Below are 19,337 nucleotides of genomic sequence, written 5' to 3'. Positions count from 1 at the left end.
TTGGCTACAAGAAGGCTTTCGATAGACTCAGGCATGAACAAATGATGGAAGTGCTGAAGAGAACAGGGATTGACGGAAGAGACCTAAAAATAATAACTAACCTGTATTAGAATCAATCAGCGGTGCTCCGAATACATGGAGAATATACAGATCAGGTCAAAATCTTAAGGGGAGTGAGATAGGGGTGCATAATTTCATCCCTGACATTTAATCGGTACTCGGAGCACATTTTTGAAGACGCCCTAAAAAATATTGAAGATGAAGGCATCTCAATAAATGGAGTCAAGCTCAATAACCTTCGGTATGCAGATGATACAACGTTTTCCAATACAATAGAAGGGCTGCAAAACTTCATGAACAAAATAACGGAAACAAGTAGAATATATGGACTGGATATATACACCAGCAAAACCAAGCTAATAATCATCAGCAAGAAAAACATATCTGGAGCAAATCTGTATGTGAACCAAATGAGAATTGAATGTGTCTCACAGTAGAACTACTTGGGAACTATATTCAATGTCGTGGGACAATACCCAAGATATTAAATGTCGCATCGAAAAGGCAAAAAGTGCATTCTTGACTATAAGCTCTGTGTTCAAGAGCCATGACCTCACCCTAGAAACAAAAATAAGGCTCCTTAAATGTAACGTGTACTCAGTGCTTCTGTACGGAGTAGAAACGTGGACATTGAAGGCGGAAACTCTATCAAAACTTCATGCTTTTGAGTTATGGTTATACAGAAGGATTCTGAAGATACCATGGACAGGCAAAGTCACCAATGAAGAAGTTCTACGAAGGATGAACACAACCGTGGATTTCGTCAACATCGTGAACGGCCGTAAGCTGCAGTACTTGAGACATATACTGAGAAATCACGGCAGATATAAGCTACTCCAATGCATTTTGCAACGTAAAATTGAAGGAAAAAGGGCCCCAGGACGAAGAAGAATATCCTGGCTTGCTAACCTGAGAGCATGGTATAGAAAGACCTCAACACAGCTCTTTCGTATAGCAACCAACAAAGTCATCATAGCCAGAATGATCGCCAACGTTCGGAACGGACAGGCACTCTAAGAAAAAATAACGTCTGTATATTATATAATTATTTTTATAATTATTGTACTATGACGGCAGATATTTAATTTCGATTCAGAGCCTCTGCATATGTCATTGAAATGCATTGAAATTTAATCTAAAAATGCGTCTTTCTGCGAGTTTAAAAATACTTGGGGATCCTGCAAATGTAAGTAATAATTTTAATAAATTCATTCTAGATATATATGTTGCGTGATATGCCAATTATAAAGTTTAGAAGCAACATAACACTAAATACCAATAGTATTTATCCAACACCACTAACCAATAATAAGGTAATTGTTTTACTCTCATAGCTTTGAACTTGCAACACCAATATGTCATTTTAAAGAACACATTCTCAACAGGTGTACTTCCCAATGCACTGAAATTAACATAGTTAAACCTGTTAGCATTAATTAAACCTGTTTAAGAAAGGTGATCCTGAACTTCTGGAAAATTATCTTCCTATCAGTCTGCTCCCTTCTTTCTCCAAATTATTTGACTCGGAGGTATGTGTGAAGCTTCTGAGCCTTTTCTAAATTCTCAAAATTTATTAACTCATGCATAGCATGTCTATTTAAAGAAAAAATCAATCGGGACTGCAGTATACAATTTTATGGATAAGATTGTTGCAGGTTATGAAAATAAACATCTTTCTCTGGGAATCTTTTTAGATTTGTCAAAGACTTGATAGTTTGGACCACTTAATTTTACTGGAGAAATGGAAGATATGGTATTAAGTGACCGGCTTATCATTGGATAAAATCTTATTTAACAGGACGTAAGCAAAAAGTACTTATAGAACAATTCAACATGTCCGTTATAAATAAGTATTGAAATTGTATATTTTTATAACTATTGTATCTTGACACTATTTACTTTAATTGGAGTAATTTAAATCATTTATTTGTTTGTCAAACGATTCTTTTGAATAAAGATATTTCTATTCTATTCTGATCCAACTTGTACTCTCGAAGAAATCACTTAATAGGAGTAGCAAACTTTTGAAAAAATGTGTCAATTAAAATTGTTATGTTAAGATTTTATTACAACGAAAATTAAGATTATTGATTATACAGAAGTCGTTTGCAGAAAAGAGCACATTCGTATTGGGTACATATGCCCATGTTTTCACCAATTACAAACAATCAGATACGCAAGATTATTTCAAATAAAGCTACGGAATCATTTTAATCAATCATTCAAAACTGACATTGTCTTTGTAATGTCACATTTGCCAATTTTTATCTTTATTTATTGTTTAACTGTAGTTAAAGCTACACCAAAGATCAAACATTGCAACGATACAAACGAAAGCGTAAACGGAGTCGGGACAGTTCTATTTACTCCAGCCGATGTCTATAAACAATGTTGGTCTCTGGAAGAGATAGCTATATTGACGACCAGGATGATCCTAGAAGACTTACTGCCGGACGTAACAGTTTTCAACATAGACAGCAACGCTTTTGTCGACGATATAGTTAGTTATTTCCGATTGTTAATTGAAGTTGTAAAGACAGCCACCACTGGTCGAAAAAAAAGAGTAACTCTTCTAGCGTTAACTGATCTACTTGGAGGGTACTTGCAGTATGCTGTTTTACCCTTAGCTCGGTACGCATTCTACGCTGGTCTTATAGGTAAGTAATTTTTGCATCCTTATTGTATTCTAGTAATTATTTATACTAATAATAAATAAATGAGGACCAAAATATATTGGAAATTTCAGAAGAACATGTGAAAATTGTATTGAATTTTATGATAAATATAAAATTTTCAAGTTTCAGTATAATACTGATAGAACAGTTTAAATATAACGGAATAATACTGTTTAGTCCACTATTAAGCCCAGTGAAAGGTTTTTGTCTCATAATAGGTATACTTGTTATTAAAAGTAAATCAAGATCAAATGATTATTGCACTTTTCATGAAATCAGAATATTTTTTGTAATTTAAAGTTGTTTTACTTAATAGTGTTTAAAAGTTTTCTTTTAAACACTATGTGTTTCACTTTTGTTTCACCACTAAACTGGTTCTGCTCTCTAAGACCGTTATCTTAGGTTTATTGCTTTTATAGATATATGTATAACCCCAGTCTTGGTGTGTGGATAAAGTCAATTTTTTGACGTGACGTCTTAAATTAGGTTGTGGCTCGGAGTCACTCATGAAAAAGTGTAACGCCCGCTCACGTCTGTTACGATGAATCACCGAACGAGAGAGAGGCCCGCCGGACCGGCGAATGCCTTGTGTCTCTCTCTCACTCAAACATGATCGGTCCGCTGCGCGCGCAGCACTAGAGAATTAGGCGCGTTGAATCGGTGGGTGCTTGTGTCTCTGTCTTTCTCGAGCGTTCTTGGCGTTGGAAAACCGTGAAAGCGTCATAATACAAGTTCACACGTGTGGTTAAAGTATCGTCAGCTGTGTCTGTAGTGAAAATGTGGAGTGCTTAGATTCGTCATTTACAACAACTACAACAATAAAGGTAAATAATTGTACACTAATATTTCATTATCGTAAACTATGATTGATTGATTAATTGTTAGATTGACACAAAAGTTGAGAAACTGAGTTTATAGGTTATGTCATACTATTGACAAATGTTGATAGTGTTAAGTAAATTATTAGTTTAAATCACTCTGCAATCAATCGTAATTCAGTCGATTGAGAAGAAACAGCGCGTTTCAACTGCAAACAACTATTGTGCAATTTAATAATATTCATATCAATAAATATTCTACCGAGAAAAAGACGTTGTCACGTAAAATCTTCGCCCGTAAAACCGACTTTACAGGCAACCGATTTTTTTACTTCAATAACAATAAAATATTAGCGCCAACATGAACGTATCGTTATCATACATCGAAAAGTAATTGACAATTAAAAACAGCTAGATTGTAGATTTCAAAGAAGTCAATTGGCCACGTAGATGTTTCCATATTTCTACTTGAAAGATCTTTTGTGCATGCTCTACATTGTGGTCCAGAAAAATTTCCCCTTCTAGAAAACCTGTTAACCGTTTCGGAGCTATTTACCTGAACGATCGAGTTCTCCATCAACAGATACAGAATCATACAGACACTAGATCAAGTTGGATATCAGTTAAACTGTAACGCAGAGAGTCAAGGTGACACTAGATCCAGAATTAAGCAGAACAGAGCCGTTTTTAGAAAGATGTCCAAGGTATTATGTAACAGAAACCTAAAATCGGCATTGCGAATCCGCCTAATTCTCTGCTACGTGTTCTCGATCTTACTTTATGGTGTCGAGTCTTGAACTGTGAATAAAACTGATCTAAACCGCTTTGAGGCTTTAGAAATGTGGTGCTATAGAAGAATTTTAAAAGTTTCTTGGGCGGAAAAGATTCGAAACTCCACAATATTAGAACGTCTCAGCAAGACTACTGAGATTATAAAAAGCATCCAGAAGAGAAAGCTAGAGTACTTCGGACATGTAATGAGAGGTCCCAAATATAGACTGCTACAAAATATTATGCAAGAGAAAATACAATGTACTGAAGGGATGTACATGAAGATTGTACATGAAGAAGAAGATTATCATTATCAGTCTCTTTGCTTTTATTCTAAACTTCTATTTTGAGTCGTACCAATATAAATCCCCTTTACCGACATATCCTGCCTAAGCGTCTCCCCAGACCTTCTTTGGTCTTCCTCTGCTATTCCTTGCAGGAACCCGCAGATCAGCAATGTTTCATATTGGATAATTAACGTCTAGATGTTGAACATAACCAAACCATCTTATATTGTGCTCCCTCGTTTTATCATAAATTGAGGACACTCCTAGACTTCGATTAATATACTTTTTTTCTTAATTTTATCCTTTTTTGTTACTTTATACATCCATCTAAGCATTTTCATTTCCGCTGTTCCTCTTTCTCTCCAACTTCTTCTTTAGGTGCCGTGTCCGTGTTCAGACCTTGGCCATCATCAAGTTTACAATTTCCTGAAACCGTTCTCTATCGGCTGCTGCACGAAATAATTCTTCTACTGTGGTACCACTAATATTATTAATCTCTAATATTACTTGAAAATTAGCCATGAAAGTTTCTTTCGACCAATCCATCTCTTTCCTTTCACTTTTCCTTGTATTTTAAGGCGAAGTAAATGTTATTTGGGTCCTCTAATTATATGGCCGAAGTAGCAAGCCTTCTGAATTCATCATTTTAAGAATATCTTCATTGGACGTGTGCGAAACCCATGATATTTTTAGGATCCGTCGATAGCACCACAATTCGAATGCTTCTAATTTGTTAAGCATTATGGTTGTTAATGTCCATGTCTCACAACCATATCATGGGATAGACCATATATAACATTTCAGGACCTTCTTGCGAATATGTACCGACAGGTTTCTGTTACATAAAACTGGTTTCCAGGTCATAAAAGCTTTTTGTGATATTTCGATCCTGGTTATTATCTCTTTATCAGAGTCACAATTTACATTTAACCAGCTGCCGAGGTATTTATAGGTTTACGCGTTTGATCTCCTCTCTATTAAACCGAAAGCAAACCTTGATCTATATTAATATTTCCAACAGCCATCCACTTTGTCCTTGAAATGTTAATTTTAAGGCCTCTCCGATCACTTGCTTCACTGACTAGTTTTACTAATGTTTAGAGATCTTGTAAATGTTCTGCAAGAACAGCTGTATCGTCAGCGAATCTGATGTTGTTGATTACTTCTCCGCCCAGTCTTACTCCCTCTTGTCTATCATCCGAAGCTTGCCTAAAGATTTCTTCAGATTAAACAGACTGGATGACAAAACACAACCCTGTGGTACTCCATGTTTGACGGGTAGTTTTTCAGAGCGACTATCTCAATTTATATATAACTAAAATATAGCTACAATAGCTATATTTTAGCAGTCTTATATCATAGTGGTCAAGTCTTGGTGCCCACAGGAAATTAAAAAGTGTATCGTGTTGTACTCGGTCAAAATCAAATCAAAAAATTTGTTGTAGAAAATAGTGCCTCTCTAGTTCCTAGATCATTTCTATATCCAAACTGGATTTAGACTATCTTTTTAACTACCCAACATTTAATTCCGTATATAATAGCTAGCCTTATGAAAGCTTTATAGGATGTTAATTTTTCATTGGAATTTTTACATACCAATCGCTTGCTTCTACTTCATCCATCCAACCCTAATTGAATGAATCTCCATCTATTTTCCCATTACTCTGTAATACCGATCCTAGTTACTTAAAACTATTACTTTTCACAATCATTTCATCATCAAAATATTTGATTCTATTTGTACTAACGCCATCTTTAAATGAACATTCCAAATTACCATGAATTTGTCCTACTAAGATTTATAATTAAGCACCAAGGAATGTTATAATTTATGGTATTGACGAACAATTACTGTTCTATAGACAACATGTTCGGTCGTTTCCTTTACATGTTCACAGAATCTATATGTTGTTATATCCAGTTTGTTCATTTTATAGAAATGATGTCATTGATCATTGTCCAGTAAGAATATTTAAGAAATTTAGTTCTCTGAAGCCCTAAGACTATTTTTGTATAGCGAACATAAATTTAAAATATGCTTTTTGCTGGCCTTTGAAAGAGCTTTGATAGATACTGAGGATGGTATAAAGATCTTAATGATGCAGGTCTTAATGATGCAGTCATAATAGCCGACAGCCAAGAAACACTACCACGTCTTAGTCACAGATTAAATACAGAACGAGAACAATTTGATTTAAAAATTATCACAGATAAAATAAAGAGAATGGTGGTTAGTAGAACAGCGAATATACATTTGAGTATAAACGTGAACGGCAATAATATTCGTTAAGTCTCCCAGATCAGATATCACGTGAGCACAATGCTTTTTGGCTGTATGTAAAATTCAATGTAGATCTTTCAATCAGATCAAACCTAAATTGACACCACCATCTAAACAAAGATAAAAAAGACATCAGACAATTAGTAAGATAATAGATAATTGACACATTGATATAAAGATGAAGATAAATCAATGAAGATAGAGAGGAAGCTCCAAATCATACAAAACATACACTTGATGAGAAACTGGTACGAAATCATAGGAAGAGTCCTCGAAAAATATTATATTTACTTCAAAATTTGGCGAATAGAGATTAGAAATGGTAGACAGCTAGCAATTAGAATGTAGTAGAACTATCTTTTAGCGATCTTGGTATAATTATTATAAATTATGGGAGCATTGGCACTTTTGGGATATAATTTACAAAAAAGCTGGAAAGTGTTAAAAAATGTGTCTGTAGGTCTCTACAAAGTTAATGAAGTACTTAAGTCTTTATAGCACGTAACGTAACAACTTTTAGAAATTATATTTCAAAGAATAGTAAGTATAATTAGTTTCGGACATAGAAGCTTAACTTATAATCTCACAAAAGTGAGTGTGTAACGGCCAATATTGTGTCTTTGTTGTACCAATATCGAGAGAGTGTATCTGAGAGCCCAGACAGTGTTTCTGCTATATTTTATGAGCATATATAATTATCGTCTAGAATCATCTTTTATATCCGAATTAAACTGTTGCTTTCTGTGAATTTTAATCAGGGAGTGTTTCCAGGTTACATATGTACTTAATTTTAATCAGGGAGTGTTTCCAGGTTACATATGTACTTAAACGGTCTTCAATGCGGCTTATCTGTAAGACTTAACGAATTTTTTTCGCCCTATTCATATTTGAATACTAATTTTCCCTGCATATTAAAATATCTTTTTTAATTTAATGTCTACGACTTACCTTAAAGAACCAGTTGAACATATAGCAGTACGGATTATATAATTATATAATTTACCTGAAACAAAAAATAGCAACTATAGGTACATAGTATAATGAGTATAATGAGAGGGAGCGATTATAATTACATATATATCGGAGAGACAGTATCCCATATAAACTACGTCCGTCCTAATGGCGGAATACGGGCAACAATACATTGGCCTATAGAGAAGTCCTTACAGTAGGGATCCTGGCCTGTATAGACAAATTTAAGCGGTGTGGAATAATATTACACTTTGGTTGCATTTGCATAGGTATGTGCTAACATTAAGAGCGGAGTTCGTACTCGTATAATTGCTGATAGAAAAATGAAAGATAATGAAGTAGAAGTTGAAAGAACGAGTGTTAGAATAGTGGCAGTGAAATCTGTACTTGATAAAAATGACATACTGATGATGTTCTATCAGAGGAGAGAGTCATAATAGAAGGTGACAGGATATGAAGCAATACATGGAGGACTAGGCTTTAGAACTAGAAATGAAGCTGGACATTATGTGCTTGAATTAAAAACATCATTAGATATGGCGATTGTTAACACACTCTTTAAAAAGAAAGAAATTCAACTTATTACTTATAAAAGTGGATAAAATCACTCCCGAATAGATTATTTTCTGCTAAGAAAAGACGATATATGTGAATGTAAGGACTGAAATGTAATAGTGAGACTGGAGCCAACAACAAAGTTGCTTGTGCTGGACATCAAATTAAAAAAGCAAAACTAAAACATAACATTGGAGAGGACTAGAAAGAAAGAAAGTCTATTCAGGTCAAAACTAGTAGAAGTAATGTGTTGGAACACGAAAGAAAATTTGGAGGCATATGGTCAGTATTATTTACAAATTTACAAAAGTTTGCCGAACGGAATAATTAGCTTTATCGTTTCACCTAGTAGTAAGTAAAATATTACCTATCATTTTGACATGTTTTCCAAGAAGATCATAAATCAGTTATCAAAACTGCTGTAAAGTCATTTATATTATGTAAATTAAATTTTATATAAAAATGAATACAAAAAGGTTATGCGCCGGACATGATCGAATTGTACATGATTATTAATTATTTGAAGTGTATCTCAACCACTAGGAGAACACATATTTACGAGAGAAGGTTTACCAGACAAAATTTCTATTATAACTTGTCTGTACGTAATAACAATTATACTTAACAAGTTAATGTGTTTTTCCATTTTCCTCGGAAATAAAATAAAAGCTATTGATTTTATTTTCTCGCGCATTACTTATAATGCTAAATCCGAATCCGTCATCAAACTGTTGCACTAACCTCCAGATGGGCAGACAGACCACACAAAAACAAAAGGATCAATTTTTTTATTTCTATTTTAATCCAATATGTAAAGTGCAACACAATCCACTATACAATGAATAAATAAATATATGTGCTGGACAATCACATAATGGTACACTGCCATTTTACTAGAATTTCGTCTTAGAAGATCAACTGTAGCTCTATCAGCAAATAAATCAGTTTTTGTAGAATCTGCAATTCTTGAAAGCTCTTTTTGGTTTAAATGTTAGATGTTAGATTTTTTTGAATTAATATTCCTTAATATGTATATAGCTCATTCCTTTCAACAAAAAAAATGGTTGTGTACCTTATATAAACCATTTCATCTTTTCAGATTACACCAGCATGGAGAAACTAATCCAGCTCTTCGAAGAAATCAAATGGTTCTTGCGCACCAACGGCCAAGGCTGGCCTAAACCCATGACAACCACGCCGGTACTAACCATAGAACCCATCAATTTTGAAACGGAAACACCAAAAATACCGAGCTGCTGCAGCCAGCTCTTTTATACGGAATCTGAACAAAATTCCCAAAGCGAGAATAATAATGCTACGGTAGTCACAACAGAAATAACCTTTCCTTTGCCGTTTTTTGACTCCAGAGTACGACCTTCAGCAATAGCGGTACCATTTAAGAGATTCACGTTAAGAAATATCGAGTCCAGGAGAGCTTCGCATATTATACTTAAGTTTTTCATAGGTAAAGGAAAGACTAAACTAGATCAATATCTTTTCTTACATAAAACACTTATAAAGACTTAATATATCCTTGTTACCAATACTTCCAACTTCTTATGGGACAAATACACATGAATTAGAAATATTTGGAAAAGATTTTCAAGCTCCGCCCATTGTGTCCATTTATACAATGATAAAAATTCCGACACAACTTCGTTAGACAACTCCATCGTAATATTAGCACTCCACTGACAGTACCAGACTTTAACGGCGTCGGAAGGGAAGGAGAAGTACGTACGTGTTATGTATTAGCTTCCAACCTCCTTTTAAGTGTGCTTGATTTAGCGACAAACGACGGGATAGTACGCGCCTGCTGTAAAGAGACAGTTTTGCCTTATCCCAGGGATCGTACACCATAAATATTGAGGGAAAAACCATAAATATTCCACGTTGCGTTGGTTCCCGTTTTAGATTTTTGTCTTTTTCTATTTTGTCTTTTCTATTTCTCTTCGCCGATGAAGAACGCTGCTCCACGTTTTGTCAGTTCTCGGCTTAAAACAGCAGCCAAAATGTGTGAGGTTATATAAGTCTAGCTGAGTCTAAGTCTATCTCAATTGCTTTATTCAACTTTAATTTATGGATTGTTTCGATAATCTTTTTCACTAATAATAATGTGGACTTTTGACATAAATTCTTTTTCTTATTAAAAACTTCCGTTTTCTCTCTCCCGCTCAAAATAAATTTAGCATTTAAATTAACAGACCCTTATGTGTCGTAATTAGGAGAAACTGTTTTTTGCCCATTATTTTTATAAAAATTGTCTTTCCAGCATCTACCAAGTGTTTTAAAGAGAAGAAATCCAGCAAAGCCACGACTTTAAAATTTCACAATAGTTTCTTCGGTTGGTTGCGCCGAGACGTGTTAACTAAAATTGAAGACGACAAATTCTACTCTGCTTTTGGAGGAATACTGCGAATAGAAGAAACGCTGAAAGCAATGGGTGCTGTTGATGAAGGGGAGAATACATGTATTCCTGAAGGTGAGCAAGAAATCGTGGTTCCAGAAGCAGGAGTCTCACATAAACACTTTACCTCTTCGATTATCTTGATAGTAATGTTGGCTATAATTTTACTCTGGTTCATTATCGGCACCGTCTTTATTTGTCTTCGAATGAGACGGTCTCAAAAGAAGCAAGATGAAAAAGATCAGACCAAATCAAGACCTACGTCGTCCTCGAGCTTAGAAACCAGTAAGTGGTCCTTGTTTTCCAAAAGCAAATCAGACCAAAGTGTGGAAGGCAAATGTAAATGCTCATCTAAAACATCGGCCTTTAGTACTTCCTACACAAGCGATTACGATTTAGAAGAAAAGATTAAGAAAAGAAAACAAAAGCAAAGGAATAAGGCTGTGACTATTTGTTATCCTCCTTATTTAGAACCGTACATGGAGAAAAACAGACCTGCTGTGATAGACACTCAGACTACTACGATGAAGAAGCTACCGTCTATTGAAGAAATATCTGAAGTCACAACTGAAAATAGGAGTCTGCCTCGAAAATTAGGAGCTGATAATACTGGGCACATAAAGGAACAATCAAGGTAAATTCTCTTTATTCCCAATCCTTCACGTACAAAGATTTTGCTGATTGGTCACCTTTACATTTGTATGTAACAAAGTACAATTAGTCCATTGAATTATCAGACATTACTTGTAGCAAATTAAATTGTCCACTTTATTTCTATTACTTTTAATCGTAAAATTTTTTGGGCCCCTTTTTTTCTGGTAATTTTACAATAAAATGACATCAGAGCAATATCATAGAGTACATAGTTGGCCGGGTTCTTGAATATTCGTTATCTTGGAATAAGGGGTGCAAAGAATTTTCGCGCTGTATCTCGTAAACTAGCAATCCTACAAAAAATGTTATGGTACATTATTTATAGCAAATTAAATTGTCTACGAATATATTTCTATTACTTTTTATGGTAAAATGGAAAATAAAAAGTTATTAACAAAAATAACTAAAAATTTTTGAACAAATTTTCTTTTCGACCTTACTTTTTTTTCTAGTCATTTTACAATAAAATGATGTACCAATATTATTCCAAGATAAATTTCTTAGTAATGAAAAGATTAAAACGAACTTAATAGACCTTCTCAAAACTGCTCTATCAGCAGTAGATTTTAGTGTCGAGCAGGTTGAATCTGATACTGATACAGTCATCATTAGTTCTGCGCTTGCTACATTCCAAGCCTATGCTGCCCTGCTAAGAAAAAGGGAAGTGTCTACAAAACATCTGTTTTAAGATAAATGGAAGTACAGTTTCAAATTGGATTTTTATACTTAAACATGGATTATTTTCCTTGTATATTTTTGTTGTATTGTCATATGTAATACTAGATTTGCTTTAAAGGAATAAAATCACTACAATAAATCAGTTTTTAATAAGAAATATCACTTACTTCTTTTTTGACTTAATAAAAGCCAAGCAAAAAGGCAGTATCTACAAGTTACTGCTCTTTTTCTTAGCAGTGTAAAATTAACAAAAGCAGTAACTACACTTTTCTTTTTTTTAACTAGATTTTATTAGCTAGTTAATTCTAGGTCTAAAAAAATTACAAAAATATAAAATTCTTAAAAAATTGTCTTTAACATGTATGTATTCTCCCAGAATACTTTTCTATTTTCTGGAATAATATTTTGTAGCACTTGAAGTAACTAGTCTTTACTTTCCATTGGGAATTTTTAGGTGAGACTAGTTTGGCTGGTTCTGGTATCCCAGTCTTCAAAATCCTCGGTTACAAGAAATCAAGCTCCTTAAAGTTTTCTGATTTGTCATACGTGCTTTTATACTATGAGCTGTGTTTACCTCTTTTAAACTTCATGTGAACAATATCTTTGAGATAAGGTCTGTCTGGTTTGGCTTTCATTTTCGCTTCAGACTTCCAATTTTTCCACATAAAATGTCCTTTATTGGCAGCTCCTAGAGCATCAACAAAATCATCGAAATCGTAAGTTTTTTTCTGTGCTTTTAGTGACAGTTCCACCTGGTGATGAAAACTATCGGCACTCATAAAGGTGTGCCCAGACTCGAAGTAGTAAACTTGAATTTCAGCAGCTCCAACTGCAGTTGAGTTTACTATATTAATAAACAATGTTAATAGGCATCAATTTTTATTCTGTGCGCTACGATTGTCTAACCACAAGAAACTTTTTAGTATCACGGTAATGATTAGGAAATACATTGAAAGTATTTGCAATACATTCTTGATTTCTGACAAATATAGCACAATGCCACAGAACTGCTAATGGTTTAAGCTTAGACTTTTTTCCCGCAGGAGCAAATGTCTGGTTGTATGTTGTGAGGCGTGGTGAAAAGATGATTTGCTTGATTTACTTTATTTCAAGTCGAGGTAGCATAATTATCTTTACTAGATATTCACTAAATATAACTTCATTGTTGTTGTTAGTTTCGTTAACTTTCTCTGCAAATTCTTTTCACAAACCTCATACTCCTGTTGTATGTCGGCGAATTTGAACGGTAGAAAAAAATTAAATTGTGTGAATAAAAAAGTAATTTTGTTTTCGAAAGTATTTGAAAAAGTGGTAGCAGTAGCGGTTCCATGTAGCAGTGCAGAACTTAATGTTAACAGTCTTTGTCATCATCATCATCATCATCATCAGTGGCGTTACAGCTCTTTATGAGCCAAAGCCTTCAGAACAATCCTCCATTCGCCCCTGTCTCTGGCAACTCTTCTCCATGCTCTAATTCCGATAGACTTCAAATCATTTTCTAGGTTGTCTTGGTACCTAAATCTCGGTCTTCCTCTTCTTCGTTGTCCGATCGGCCCTCTTCGGTCAAAAACTTTTCTGACTATGGCATCTTCCTCTCGTCTGATTACATGACCTATCCATCTGAGGCGTGCTACCTTAATGAATTTTACAACGTCAGGTTCTCCAAATCTTCTATACAACATCTATCTAACAACTTCTAACAGTCTTTGTAAGTACCAATAAATTATCATTGCATCGGGACAAGCTTAGGCTAGGAGATTTTAGTATCCAAAAGGAGATAGGAGTTTTGGTTAGGATGTGAGATCGATATTCTATTTTGGGAGCAGATCCAAGCAGGATCTAAGCAAGAGTTTAGTTAGCGGTTTGACAAGACAGTCAATTTTAGAATTGAAATAAATTGGAAGTTCATTGGTTTATTAAAACTTGGGAACAATACTACAGAGATATAAAGTTTTGAAACGAAACAGTAAACAATTAAATTTATAAAGTTGTTTTTTTATAAGCTATGTGAAGTAATGTACGTCAGTTAGTAAAGGGAATATATTTGGGCTGCGCAGTTTGCAATTGTCAGGATAGGGATGGAGGGATATTTATATTTGGTTTGTTTTATGTGTAATAAAATTTTTCAATGTATTTATCAATATATTTTAATTGTGTCAAGCATTGTGGCGTTCTGTGGCATTCAATTTGGCGTCTGTAATTAAGATCATTGAGATATTTATTGAATAAAAAATTGATTAATTTATTTTTATTGTTTGTTTTGTTAGTTTTATTGAATTTTATAAAATCAGTAACTGTATTTAAATCTAGAGTAAATTTCAATATCATAATATATAAATATGTATGTATCTATTGGTAGAGCTATTTAATATTTAACTTTCATTTATAGAAAACACGCAACCACTACATCAGTTCAAAACATACGTTACGGGAGCCGATGCCCAAACATTAATATCAATGGTGCCAGTTCCTCAAAATCCAAACTTCGGAAGAACAAACAGCCGTCGGGAGGAATGATAATAGATGAATGTTGGTGTGACATTTTACATGCAGAAGATGGAGAAATTGAGTCTGTAACGTTGGACGAATCATTTCCTGGAGTCGAAGACGATATGAAACGTGTACAGCAGAGAGGAAGTGCAGATAAAACGAGAGTTGATGAGTAAGATTTTAAATTAATTAGTTATATTTTATTTGTTACTAAAAGATTCGTAACTTACTTAATAATAAATTAAATCAAATACAATAACAAGACCGGAACAATGGATGTCTAAATAAAAATTTTATATATAAATTGTTCCTTCTACACATGGTCACTTAGTGTATATGGTAATTTCATTGTTTTTTTTTCTGCAGCATCCATTTATGTTGCCATCCATCCATCCCCGGGGAAAAAACCATGTCCAAACCCAAAGCATTCCCACCTTCACCCTTTCCTTCAAGCGTGGCGTTTTAATGGCTTAAAACCCCAAAAGTTATTTTCCATGAAAGATGAAACTACTGAACGACCCTCAGTTTCCGGCGGCTCCAACACCCTCAACCAAGGTAGCGGTTGAAACAGGTTTGGAACAGAGGATGCTAAGAATCCCCGGAAAAAATCAGACAACTACAAAGAGCGACAAATGCATATTACTTCATACAATGTTAGAGCTCTTATATCAGACCAGAAGATGATGGAACTGGAGGAAGAGTTATATGCCACACCAGTATATTACACAATAATTATGGGTGACTTTATTTCGGAAATGAGATATAAATAAGATGATGCAGAAGTAGCAATGGGTAAGTATGGCTATGGTGAAATGGTGAAAGAAATGTACGAGGACAAAGATTGCTGAACTTCTTACACCAGGAAAATTTATTCATGATGAACTCTTTTTTCGATAAAAAGCCTCAGTGTAAATGGACATGGATCAGCCCAGATAGCAGTGTCAAAAATGAAATAGATTATATCATAACAAACAGAAAAGAAATAATCAAAGACATCAAAGTACTTTTCAATAGGAAGCGACCACAGATTAACCCGTCTGAGATACTATTAAATGTCAAATTGCAAAGAACAAAGCTGATCCTAAAAACAAGAAAAAAGAAATGGATTCCCCCAGAAAACAACGACCTGTATCAAGATACACTTACCAGATATATACAAGACTTACAAGATGAAATAGAAGATATAGATCAAGCAAATGATGGCATAATGAAGGCTCTAAAAGAAACGGAAAGGGAGTGCTGCCCGACCGTTCTGTCGCATAAAGAAAAACTAAGCCAAAATACCAAAGAGTTAATAGGTAAAAGAAGACAGGTGACGAAAAAATACGGCTCCAATTACACAATAATGAAGAAATTAAATAAAGATATCCACCGGCCAATCCGAAAAGACGTAAGAGAAAACAATACAAGAGAAATAACTGAAATAATTCAAGAAAACAAAAGTTTAAAAGTTTTGAGGAGAAATACGAACAACATAGGCAACAAAAATATGTACAAAATAAAAAACAAAGATGGAAACATAACTACTGAGAGAACCAAAATCCTTGAGGTTGTCGAATCCTTTTATCGCGAAATGTATGAGAGCACCGACGAAAGGCAAAATCAGCCCCTGCTCAAAATCACAAACCAGGGATCAGAATTAATGCCAGAAATAACTCCATACGAAATCAAAACGGCACTTTTAGAAATGAAAAATAACAAATCCCCTGGCGATGACGGAGTAGTAATCGAAGCGATCATACCAGGTGGAAATAAAATTATCCAGGCTTTGGTCAAGCTTTTCACCGAATGTATCTAACAAGGAAAAACTTCTTGTCAATGGAGTAATGCAGTCATTACTTTACTACACAAGCAAGGAGACATAACAGATTTAAAAAAAAAACAACCGTCCTATCAGTTTGCTTTCACACATATATAAACTTTTCACAAAAATTATTAAAAAAAGACTGGACGCTAAATTAGGCTTCTATCAGCCTAGAGAACAAGCTGGATTTAGATCGGAATACAGCACTAACGACCACTTACTAGTGATAAGGAACCTGATAGAGAAGTCTGCAGGATACAACAAACCATTGGTACTGATATTTGTCGACTATGAGAAAGCATTCGATACCATAAGCCATCAGAAAATGTTAAAAGCATTGACAGAATGCCGAATAGACCATCGCTACATTAAGTCTCTCCAAAGCTATTCACGACGCTTTTAGAACATACTTGTAAGAAGGCAGATCTGAACGAGCATAGTATCAACATAAATGGAGAGAAGCTCAGTAATTTGAGATTTGCAGATAACATCGTATTTATAGCCGATTGTATGGATGATGCAATAATAATGTTTGAAAAATTATATCACGCTTCCTTGGAGGTCAGACTAAAGTCTAAAGACTAAACAAGACACAAATAATTACTAATCTCGTGCTAAATAGAAATATTGCTGTTAACCAATTTGTGTTACCTGTACTCACTTATGGAGCGGAAACATTAACACTCACAAAAAAGGTAGTTAATAAGATTCGCGTGTCTCAGATGGCTATGGAGCGCCAGATGTTGGATGAGACTGAATCTCAAATGAAGCAATACGTCGTAAAACAACAGACGCTATCGAAAAAATCTCGCCGTTAAAATGGAATTGGGCAGGACACGTCGCCAGATTATCAGACAACAGATGGACAAAACGTATTTTAGAGCAGAGACCAAGGCAAGAAGCAATATGGAGCAGAGGACGCCCACAAACTAGATGGACTGACGACCTGAAGGGTGTTAGCAATAACTGGATGCAAGCCGCACAAGAAAGATACATATAGAAAGAGCTGAGGGAGACCTATGTCCAGTAGTGGACGCATACAGGTTGATGATGATGATAGGAATAACTACAAATAGATCTATATCTTAATATATGCATATTCTTGCCGATTTAATAATTTTCACATACTTACTGTTTTTATCAATATTTTCTTTTCTTTTTTTTTTAGTAGAAATAGCACAAGAAAAAGCAGTCAAGAGGACAATACTAATTACGCTAAAGGGATGGTCGTACAAAAACATTCCAGTACTGAAAAATCAAGAAGTGGTGAAATGCCTCGAATACTGTCTGTTACATTTAGCGGAGAAACGGATCAAAGTGGACAAAAATTCGGAGAACCTGTACAAGATTCACATGCAGCATTTGACTCCAGATACGGAGGTAAGCCTAAACATTACCTACGAATATCATAGTAGCACAAATGTTTTGTACTATATCTATCAAAGCTTTTAAATGCCAGAGGCCTAGGAAAAATAGAGAGAGTGAAGAAGTTGTATGGAACATAGTGAGAAAGCGTTACACAGAGAACGAGACGGAGGAGGAGTAGTAAAACATTTTATAATAATAGATCTCGTTTAGAATTTCTTTTACAGGAACTATTTTTTCTATTTTCCAGCAAATCCAGACGATCACGTTCAGCGGAATCATGAACACACCGTTGCAGATCTTTCTTATGAGCATTTCCGTCCAGAAGAATCAACAGCAGAAGAAACTTCCGAGGCGAATACAGACAAAGAAAGGATTTCTACCCATCACAATGCGTGCCATTCTAGCTTAACTGGTACTTATGCCAGACAGATGAAAGATGGGAAACCGTTCATTTTCGGATACGATCTGGAAACTTCCAGTTCGTCGGAGTTAAGCGAAGAAGAAACAGACCTGAAAACGTCTACTTCTAAGTAAAATAGGGTATATTATATTTCAAGTATTTTATCATAAAGTCTATTCAATATATTTAATATATTTTTGTTTTTTTTTTGTCTAGTTTATGAGTTTTGGTACATTCATTATCATCTTCATTTTAATATTTAAAAAAAAATTCTTTTTCAAAAGAAGTTCCAGAAAAAGTAAAAGAGAACATTATGCAAGAAGTGGCAGGAAAAATAGTACCAATTTTCAAACTTTATTAGTTGCCAATAAGGAAGCAACATTGGCTTTAAAGCTACAGTAGACGTTTATAAAAGTATATACGATAAACTTGTATATACTTTTGAGTCATGAGAAACTGTACATACTTCTATCTCCTATGGAAGCCCCTACGGGAAATAACAAATGACGATTAAAAGTGTCTGCTCCCATTGTTTATTAATATACTGCAGTCGTCAGAGACGAGAATGCCACTGAACCTCTAAAAATCGTACGAACAAGCTGAATTTTGCCAAAAATGTCAATTTTAGGACGCTAAAAAAGATGCAAAAAAGTTTACCAGTTTTACCCCCGGGCTTTACCCTAAAACCCCCCACGTAGATGAGGGGAAACAGAAAAATATTGATTTACCAAGAATCTATACGCCACAGAAAAAAAATTGCAAATAAAAAATGTAGCTAAGATTATTTTGAACAAAAACGTTTATTAGCATTTTAAGTGTAGGATGAACCGTTCTCTCAGATATAACGATTGAAGTGATCGGCGATTTTGAATGTCAGTTACGCGCCCGAAATCAAAGCTCAATAAAATTTGTCTAATCGTACTAATGTTTGTATTTTGAGAACGATTTCCGAAGTGGAAATTGAAACGTTCAGAAACTTACTTTAACCTTTAATTGTGGCTTATTCCCATTTAAATAGTAATTACTTTCCTATACTGTTGTACGAAGTTGAGTCGTGAACTCTCACAGACGCTACCTGTAAGAAAATTGAGGCTTCCGAAATGTGAATCCGAAATAC

The 19,337-nt window shown here is 34.6% G+C and overlaps 2 protein-coding genes across 3 annotated transcripts in view; one reads left to right on the top strand and one right to left on the bottom strand.

Annotated features, from left to right (window-relative positions):
• The window catches only part of T48 (FU domain-containing protein T48), a 197,593-nt gene that overhangs the window by 92,812 nt on the left and 85,444 nt on the right, over positions 1-19,337 (bottom strand). The window lies entirely within an intron of this gene.
• LOC140438903 (uncharacterized) lies at positions 2,283-18,412 on the top strand. 2 transcript variants are annotated; one of them, XM_072528541.1, is made up of 6 exons: positions 2,283-2,717; positions 9,519-9,884; positions 10,692-11,460; positions 14,548-14,820; positions 17,624-17,832; positions 18,068-18,412. In XM_072528541.1, the coding sequence occupies exons 1-6, from the start codon at positions 2,306-2,308 to the stop codon at positions 18,352-18,354; spliced, it is 2,316 nt and encodes a 771-aa protein (XP_072384642.1). In that variant the 5' UTR covers positions 2,283-2,305; the 3' UTR covers positions 18,355-18,412. The 2 variants fall into 2 exon arrangements, with proteins under 2 accessions (XP_072384642.1, XP_072384639.1); XM_072528538.1 differs by having other exon boundaries at positions 17,621-17,832.

This window comes from Diabrotica undecimpunctata, chromosome 1, assembly GCF_040954645.1.
Source record: "Diabrotica undecimpunctata isolate CICGRU chromosome 1, icDiaUnde3, whole genome shotgun sequence".
NCBI classification, from domain to species: Eukaryota; Metazoa; Arthropoda; class Insecta; order Coleoptera; family Chrysomelidae; genus Diabrotica; species Diabrotica undecimpunctata.
The sequence above is the reverse complement of the archived record's forward strand: the minus strand, read 5'-3'. Positions and strand labels throughout refer to the sequence as shown.